The sequence below is a fragment of the Nematolebias whitei genome, chromosome 10, assembly GCF_014905685.2.
Source record: "Nematolebias whitei isolate Nwh7 chromosome 10, NemWhi1, whole genome shotgun sequence".
NCBI classification, from domain to species: domain Eukaryota; kingdom Metazoa; phylum Chordata; class Actinopteri; order Cyprinodontiformes; family Rivulidae; genus Nematolebias; species Nematolebias whitei.
Genome location: NC_056507.1, coordinates 17,601,085 through 17,610,599, shown reverse-complemented (window position 1 = coordinate 17,610,599; position 9,515 = coordinate 17,601,085). Strand labels below are relative to the sequence as shown.

At 39.1% G+C, this 9,515-nt stretch overlaps 1 protein-coding gene across 1 annotated transcript in view; it reads right to left on the bottom strand.

Moving 5' to 3' along the window:
• Positions 1–3,536: 3,536 nt before the first annotated feature.
• The window catches only part of LOC119416207 (GTPase HRas), a 34,130-nt gene continuing 28,151 nt past the window's right edge, over positions 3,537–9,515 (bottom strand). Inside the window, exons 3-6 of the mRNA XM_037683408.1 lie at positions 6,546–6,724; positions 5,063–5,222; positions 4,375–4,499; positions 3,537–4,276 (exon numbers count right to left, since the gene is read on the bottom strand). Coding sequence (XP_037539336.1) covers positions 4,380–4,499; positions 5,063–5,222; positions 6,546–6,724 — 459 coding nt within the window. The 3' untranslated portion in view covers positions 3,537–4,276; positions 4,375–4,379. The remainder of the gene's footprint in view (positions 4,277–4,374; positions 4,500–5,062; positions 5,223–6,545; positions 6,725–9,515) is intronic.

Genomic DNA, 9,515 nt, shown 5'->3' with positions numbered 1-9,515 from the left:
CCTCTGGATTCTTCATTGCTCTGAAGCTTTCAGGACCGGCTGCACTCTCAATCTGCTCATTCTGTTGGACTATCGGACCTGTTGTCAGCTCTCAATCCAACATCTCTCAGAACTCTCAATCTAACTTGAACTGGGGAGTTGCCACATTTTATTTGGGTCGACTTCCTGTTCAATTTAGAGCTTTCTGATTCGTGGAAGGACCAGAAAGAGGAGTGGTTTTTGACGTAAGGTGTTTATCAACAGTCGAGGTCAGAGAATGAAACTTGTTTAACATACAGAAAAGATTATTGCAGAAGCAGCAGACTTTTTGGAGTCTACTCTTAGTAATCTTCTGAAAAAGTTTAAACATGACATTTCTTCTTCAGTAAACATTTTAGTTGACCGAAGACCAACCTTTCACATACTTACGACAGCTTGCTCATTTCAGACAGAAAAATCAAGAAAGGCATATTCAGGTGATTTCTGCTTTGAATGAGGAACAAAAATCATTACTTACTGTTTATGTAAAATAAAAATTAGTAGTTCTTTTCAACCTGTAAAGCATTGAGTGAACTAACACAATTTGATTATCAAAACATTTGTAAGACAGTAATGATTATAAAGAATTGTCTTTTCTGCTTGATTAATTCAAGAAAGAAAGTTCATCAGATGGTTCAGACTTATTCAGATCAATGAAAATAACAGTCTCTGTCCATCTGGTAGATTTGAGGTTATCTGGTTCACTACATAACCCTTAAAAACCAGGAAGAGAACAGTCCCATATTTAGCCACACTATCTGCCCTACAAAGAAAAAATACTATTTACTTTAACAGTAAGACTAGATAGGTTTTACATCTCTTTGGTAAAAATATTCTCAAAGTATAATATTAAAGTAGGTGATCACATACAGTAATTGTGACATGAAACGCATAATCACCAGCAGTAATGTTCTAATGACAGAATTGTTGTGAAACTTTACCATTTCCAGTTTCTTTATACATTTAATGGACTTATTGTAAATTGTACCTTATATTCATGATACTTTTTAAAATATATATTTTTTGAATTCATAATAATGTTCTAATGGGATCAATATTTTTGGTTTACAATTTTTCTTAACATTTGGCTTCTGAAATTGGCCAACATAAGCACACAGCTGGCTTATTTTTAAAACCATCATTTCAGTTTTGTTGTAAAATTAGTTTTTTAATTCACTGAAAATCTTTCTGAAATATACCCAACATATACAACATACTGGGATCACTTTATCCATGAGAATTATTTCCCACTTTTTAGACAAAAATAAGTTTTGATTTGATGTAAGGTATTCATGTTGTTCAATTTAACCTAAAATAATGTTCATGTGACACAGTTGATTGTAAAACAGTTTAACAATATTTAAGATGATCCTTTGAACCTTCATTAAAGGTTTTATGTTTTCCTGTCTGCTGTGCATGTTTGGTTCTTTTGTACAGCACTTTGGTTGGCCTTGTTGCTGTTTTAAGTGCTATATAAATAAATTGGTATGGTATGGTATTAAAGCTGCACCCAACCAGCATTAAACATTACCGGCGTAATACATAAAATGGCCTGTAGGTGGCAGCAAATCTAAAATTTGGTGTGGAAACAAGAAAAGTTGAGTGACTTCTTCAGCTCGACATCTTTATTATTTTTTTGTCCTGCAATACATTTGCCACATTTTCAAAGGGTAAATACATCTTAAATAGTGACACAGCTGACATTTTTACAAAATCCTTCCACACCTCTGCTCCACAGTTTCCAGGGTGGAGAAACAAACCATTACATCTTTGTGCAACCTCCTCCTTCTCTCTCCCCCCCCCCCCCCAGAGGTGCACAGTCTTTGTCATGTTGGCCAGGACTTCTGACATGTCTGTTTTCTGGTGGTTCACTGGCCAAGTATTGCAACAACATGCTGCTACTTTTCTAAAGCAGTGGGCGTTTGAATGCATAGGTTTGTGGACTTCTATATTGACATGAGTGTCCTGTTAAGGGATTGACAGAGAGGAAAAGTATACCACATCTGTAATTAAATTTCACAAAATCCAGCCCCCCCCCCCCCCCCCATTATAAATGTATGAGCACAAAAGGTTAAAAAATATAAAGAAAACACAGTCAAAGGTGGGGCCGATCATGAACCCCTTCATCGTTTCAGTCATTTTAAACACAAGGCTTCTTCCAAACAATATCTAAAGACTAAAACATATTCACAGTTTGTGGATTTTCTCCAAGCTGAGAAATAAAATGTTAACCAAGACGCAGGTTAAACACAGCGGTCCAATGTTTTCAGAGTCGTTACGGGAGTCATTTAAACTGTACAAAACCATGACGTGAAAACAGTCAGGCTGAAAGGACACGACAGCCGAACATCGGACGTCTGAGTTTAATTAAAACTGCCCGTATAAATGACCAGGTCAGTTCAACAGATCAACAATAAGCACAACCTGTGCTAAATGTACTCATTTAAAAAAAAAAAAAAACTTCCACTCCCTGCTCCAAGGAAATTTTGACAACTTGTTTTATACTGGCCTATGCTTTTATACGTATATTCTGTTTTTAACTAAATCCTATCCAGACAGATGCAATCAGAGAGCAAGCAAAATTAGATCAGTGTAGTGTTGTTTTTTTTACTCTGTACAGTGCACTCGTATTTTTCTGGTTGTGCACGTAAACAAAACAGCAAACATCATACGGGGTCAAGCTAGCTGCTAACATGAGGTACAGAATAGTTAAAAGATAAGGCAAAGTAAACACATCAATCATATTTAGGCAGCAAAGGAATTCATTAGTTACAGAGAGCGCGAGCCTCTGAATAATAAGGATTCAAGCAATGCACTCCTCCAACACATGATCCAGGACCTGCTGCAGACAATATTCCCCACATATACAGTAAATATGGTTTGAGAAGATTAGCACCTGACCTGTTATTGCTCCTTTAAAAGAGCTATAAGTGGAAAAAAAAATTAACAGCTTGAGGATAGAACGGTGTGTGCGGAAAAAAACTAACTAAGTTCTGAGGCAGGACGCGTGTTACCACTTTGCTAAACTCATGACATACCTTAACCGTAGTTGCCAGGAGTATTAGATTAGACTTTCCTGGGCCTTTTAATACCTGAGCCATACTATCCAAACCCTGCAGCCAAAAATAAAATATTATTACCATATAGTTGAACGGTACAGATACTGAAATAAACTCCAGTTCTCTTTCTCTAAAGCTGCAATGAGTCTCTGAGGCTTCATTAACAGCAATGATGACAACCATGCGTTCTTTTCCATCTGAAACCAAGGTGAAACCATAAATGAAGTTGTCAGAGAAGGTTTATTTCCAACACTTGGTGTAGTTAGGATAGCGGAGGTCTATTGCACCAGAACACTAGCCGTTGGAAATATTATTTAGCAAATAAAATTTCACAATGAAAAAGATCCGTAAAAAGTGAAGGTAGAAACTCATCTATCTCTGTTAGCCCCTTTTCAAAATATCTATTCCAGAAGAAACTTTAATTAACTCAAGGGAGATAAAAATGATTAAACCAGGTGCTTTTTAAAAATAAACATATTTATGTACTTGTAGTGATCAATGATTTTCAATTCTACCAGTCACAAGACAAAAAAAAAATCATACCAGAAACTAAATCAAATATTTTCTTTCTTTTTTTTTTTTTTACAGTTTAGGCTAATTGGTAAAGAGCAACAAAAAAAGATCCCATATCAGCTTCCACCCCCAGCATCTCCCAGGTCTGCAATGCCATTCGAGCAAACCCTGTGCATGTCGAATGGAGGTGGGTTATTTATGCGAGGTGAGAGAAAAACAAAATGTTTAATCCAGTCCTTTCCATGTAAATCAGTCAGTCCTTCCAGGTTCGAGGCAGGGGAAAGGGAATTGGGCTTCAAGGCAAGAGGGCGCAAGAGACACCCTCTTTACAACCAGTGTTGAGACTGAAAACAATAAGTTAGCAGGAAATGCGTGGAACAACCCAGCTTGATCGAGTCATTAGTGGTGTTGCTCACAGATCGATGTGGCCCAACATAAAAAAAAAAAAAGAAGAGACCAGCTCAGACCAGTTCAGCTTGCCACTTAGGAAACAGTCAAAAACTCCTCTTTTTCATTAGAGTCTATGCTTCAGTCAGCCGTGGTGGTTTCCTTGAGAGCTTTTGCTTCAATCGTCCTCTGTTTGACAAAGTTCAGGTTTCATCTTTAGGTTGTTTTTTTTCTGTCCGTCGTCGAATCCATGCTGCCACTTCGCGCTGGAGCATTTCTCCTCAACATGTAATGGAGAACTGGGGAAAAAAACAAGGTGGCACGCACATCGCTGCTTTTATTATTGTTTGTTAAGAAAGAGACGTCTTATTTTAAAATACCATCCACACCTGCTCACCTGCTTCACGACACCACACATCGACAGCTCATGCAGTCCTGACCGCTCTCGTCAGGTGGGTTCAGCTTCCTCAACTTATGTTGTCTTATCTCCCTTACAAGAGTGTAGAAAGCATCCTCTACTCCCTGGACAGAAAAATAAAATACAAAAAGATTTGGGCAAACGTCTCACCTGGTGAAATTACCATGGCAACCATTATCATTTCAGCCACCAGTTAATCGAGAACCCTTGATGACTAAAGATAAAGGAGATTAATTCAATGCACTTCCTTTGAGTGACAGAGGTTATGCAGGTACGAGTGTGTGCGTGTGCACATAATGTGACAGTGAGTCAGACAGTGGGAGCCATGCAGCAACTAGTCCTTATGGGGCCTTTTCAGTACTGTAGCTCTATTCTCAAGCCAAGGTAAGCGTGCTATGAGTCATTGCTTGAAGTATTATGAAAGATTCTTGACAATATAAATTACATCATACCACAGGACATGAACTGTGTTCTTTCTGTGCATGTATATGGCTGTGAAAAGTGAAAATGCAGCAGCCAAAACGAGTTCCGCAATAATTTGTATAACAGGATGATTTGTAACGAATAACATTTTTAAGGCTGTGTTTTGTGAAATTCAAAATACCTCTAGATTAACAGGATTTCAAATTCAGTAAGGTGATGCAGGCTTCGTGTGCTCCCCACTCACCTGCCGTGTTTTGGCAGAGGTTTCAATGTACGGGATCCCATAGGAGCGAGCCAACTCCTGGGCTTGCCTTGTGTCCACTGTGCGTGCTGGGAGGTCACATTTATTTCCCACAAGCACCATGGGTACATCATCAGAATCCTTCACACGCTTAATTTGTTCTCTGTGAATAAAAAAAAAAAAAAATTGCAATAGTTGAGATTTTATTTAGAACAAATTTGTCCTCCCCCCTCTAACTCATCTGAGCGCTGTAATTAGCCACAATGGCATGTCTTGTATGGGATCCTCCCAGTTCTGTAAACAATCACAGCATCTCTACTGGAGATCCAACCACCTGGGGAGCTCTAGGACCCAGAGGTAGAGCCAAAGCCCGTCTGTGCTGCACTGCTGAAGAAGGACGATGTGGAGACATGGGGGGAGGCGGAGGGATAGACAACAGCCGGGCAGCAAACAGCATTACCTCATCACTACAGCAGCAAGTGCCAAATAGCATGCAGACTGGGGGGAACGGAGTGAGAGGTGTGGGTCGGATCAGATCAGCTCTTCGTCTTGGTCAGCCACAGCAAAGCAGGACGTCTCTGCTGCTGTTAGCTCATGCTCAATCACTGCTTACAGTGAATAAGGCCTAACCCGAGGTTTGCCAGATTTAAATCTATGACTTATTATAGAACTGGTGCATTTACAACAAACACTAAGACCATTTGGATATAATCATATTTGTTAAATTTCATAGGTCACACATTGCATTGTCCTGTGAAAAGAGTAGGCTTAAACTGTACTTTTTTTTTTTTCTTCTTCCAATTTTCAACATGTTTATTTTTACACACATCTTTTAATAAACTGAGCAGTTCTAACTGGATGACCATGATCCTAACACTGTATATACTTTTACACAAAACATCCAGTTGAGTTTAAAGCCTGGTGTAAAACTGGCTGGACTGCAACTGAGCGAGTCAAACAAATGTTTGTTTCACACAAAAATATCAAAAACAACAAAAAAAATTGTACGAGTTATGCATCTCAGTGGCCTCTTCTATTTGTGACACAAAAGACTGGCAAACGATTGTCTAACGTGATGGGAAAGACAACATTTGGTGGAGATAAAGAGCCCTGTCATCTCCAGCTGAAACTCTCCACCCCCTTCTTTTCTCCTTCCCCGTCCTTGGTAGCACTACCTCCGCTTGCTCCTCTAATTGAGTCAGGATCCATTTCATTGGCATCGTGCTGCAAGCCTCCAGTTGGGAGCTAAGCTTTCTTTAGCCGTGTTAAACACTACAGCATGACATCACCCTACAACTGCAGAGAGCTGGCACACACACATATACATACCCCTCTCCTGCCAGACCACACATGAGTCCATTTAATACACCACATATCCACTGACACATGTAGAGGAGCAACAAGGAGCAGTATCAGTTGATTTTATGACTTGACTGCAGCCTAAACGATTCTCAAAATTTGTGTTTGTATATTTTCTTTAACACACCTGTACTGGTGAATGTCCTCAAAGGACTTGGTGTTGTTAATGGCAAAAACGCAGAGGAAGCCCTCCCCTGTTCTCATGTACTGATCCCGCATGGCGCTGTACTCCTCCTGACCTGCAGTGTCCAGAATATCCAACAGGCAGGTCTCCCCATCAATCACCACTTGTTTTCTGTATGAATCCTGCAGAAATAAACAGAGAGACTTTAAAAAGGAGAGACAAGAGTTGTAAAATAAAACATTCCTCAACAGAAAGAGGAGGAATTTGACGCAGCTCGTGGCACAACCCTGCTGAGGGCTCGGCCATTCACTAAAGGCTAAGCAGCGTGCACATCTAAAACACATGGCGACGTTTAACTGACCGTGTATTAACCTGCATTTGTTATTACGTAAGACACTGTCCACTTGTAGATCATATGAAAAACACGAGATCATAAGAGCCAAAGTTTGGCCTTCCAACATGCAGTAACAAAAACATGGAGTGCTGTCCCTTTGTTTGTTCGAGCACAGGGGCCAGGAATGCAAATACACAAAAAGGACATTGTCTGACCAGGGACAGGCGTGGTGAGAAAAAGAGGGACAGAGTGGAGACAGAAAGGCAGAAAAAGAGAGAAAAGAGGGAAAATTGCCACACTGGCCTTACTCTGCTCTTTGCATTGTTTTAGTTATTCTTTTTTTTTTTTAACAAAGCGTGAAGATAAGTCACCAAACATTTCATTAATTTAATAAAAAATGTGGTTTAGATTGAACTCTTATCACAGTAGGGGCTGCAAAATACAAACCGGATTCCAAAAAAGTTGGGACACTAAAATTGTGAATAAAAACTGAATGCAATGATGTGGAGATGGCAAATGTCAATATTTTATTTGTAATATAACATAGATGACAGATCAAAACTTTAATCTGAGTAAATGTAACATTTTAAAGGGAAAATATGTTGATTCAAAACTTCACAGTGTCAACAAACCCCAAAAAAGTTGGGACAAGTAGCAATAAATGGCTGGAAAAAGGAAATTGAGCATATAACGAACAGCTGGAAGATCAATTAACACTAATTAGATCAACTGACAAGATGATTGGGTATAAAAAGAGCTTCTCAGAGTGTCAGTGTCTCTCAGAAGCCAAGATGGGAAGAGGATCACCAATTCCACCATTGTTGTGTAGTGTGTCACGTGAGGTACGTGTCACTTGTTGTATGACAAATATATGGATATATATTTATGCATACTTTTCACGAGTTCTTCATCTTTCTGACTGTGTAATGCCGTGCATTGAATTTAAAGGAATGCGAACAAGAGACGTTATTACCTTTGACCCATCAAATGAATGGAATCATTTATTTTCAGAATCAAAGTTTAACATCAAACATTTACATTAATTTGGCAAAATATGAAAATAATAACAGACAGTTTCACAAATAATGAACTTCAAATCACTCGGCGGTGATTTGAGGACTTTGCTTCAGATATTTCTAAAAATATCTGCACTGATTTATGAGAGAGAGGTGAGTTTAAGAGTAAATTGAGATTTATCTTACAGAGGAAATATGTGAGGGAAGTTTAATCTGTTTAACCAGAAATTGCACGCTCCGTCCGATCTCAGCTTCTCACGGTACACTTGGTCAAAATAGAACCATCTACCTGTTGATGATGAATCAGCGTCGGAGTAGTTCCTTTCTGACTCGTTTCAGCGTCTCCGTCGAGAACTACCAAACCTTCAGAGAGTCGTGCGTAGTTAGCTCAAAACAGAATTATAATCCCAAAAACCTCTGGATTCTTCATTGCTCTCTTGGACTCTTCATTGCTCTGAAACTTTCAGAACCGGCTGCACTCTCAATCTAACATGAACTGGGAAGTTGCCACATTTTATTTGGGTCGACTTCCTGTTCAATTTAGAGCTTTCTGATTCGTGGAAGGACCAGAAAGAGGAGTGGTTTTGACGTAAGGTGTTTATCAACAGTCGAGGTCAGAGAATGAAATTTGTTTTCACATACAGAAAAGATTATTGCAGCAACAGCAGACTTCGTGGAGTCAACTCTTGGTAATCTTCTGAAAAAGTTTAAACATGACATTTTTCTCGGTAAACATTTTAGTTGACCGAAAACCAACCTTTCACATACTTACGACTTGACTCATTTCAGACAGAAAATCAAGGAATGCTTATTCAGGTGATTTCTTCTTGGAATGAGGAATAAAAATCATTACTTACTGTTTATGTAAAATAAAAATGAGTAGTTCTTTTCAACCTGTAAAGCATTGAGTGAACTAACACAATTTGATTATCAAAACATTTGTAAGACAGTAATGATTATAGAGGATTGTCTTTTCTGCTTGATTAATTCAAGAAAGAAAGTTCATCAGATGGCTCAGACTTATTCAAATCAATGAAAATAACAGTCTCTGTCCATCTGGTAGATTTGAGGTCATCTGGTTCACTACAGTCCCCCCTTTGGAAATCATCACCTGTCCATGGGGATGAATTCCAACCGTGAACTTAGACCTTCAAATGTCCTTGAGCTTGATGTAATCCCGCAAGCAAGACCAAAGTCAGAAGTAATCCTTCAAGGAAGACCAAAGTCAGAAGTAATCCAGCAAGGAAACAAAGTCAAGGTAATTCCACAATGTTCTTGGTATTCCATTGTGTTTATTATAATCCCATATCGTCTCGATAATCCCATTGTAGCAATGCTTTAACCCCTTGGAAACAGAGTCTGTAATCCATTGGAAAAAGTCATATAATCCACAACGGTAAATCCACAGCGATTGGAAGTGTTGATTAATCAGCATACAGAGGGGTACCCTTGGATTGAACTGAAGAAGCGGCCACTGGATGAAGAGTTGAGACCAACGTCAGGATTGCAGGTCGCCTCCAGCGAAGGTTGTCTCCAGCGACGTCCAGCCTGTGCCGTTCTGGTTCAATGTGTCATGCAATTATGTGGTTTAAGGTGGGCTTATGAAGGGGATTTTACATAAGG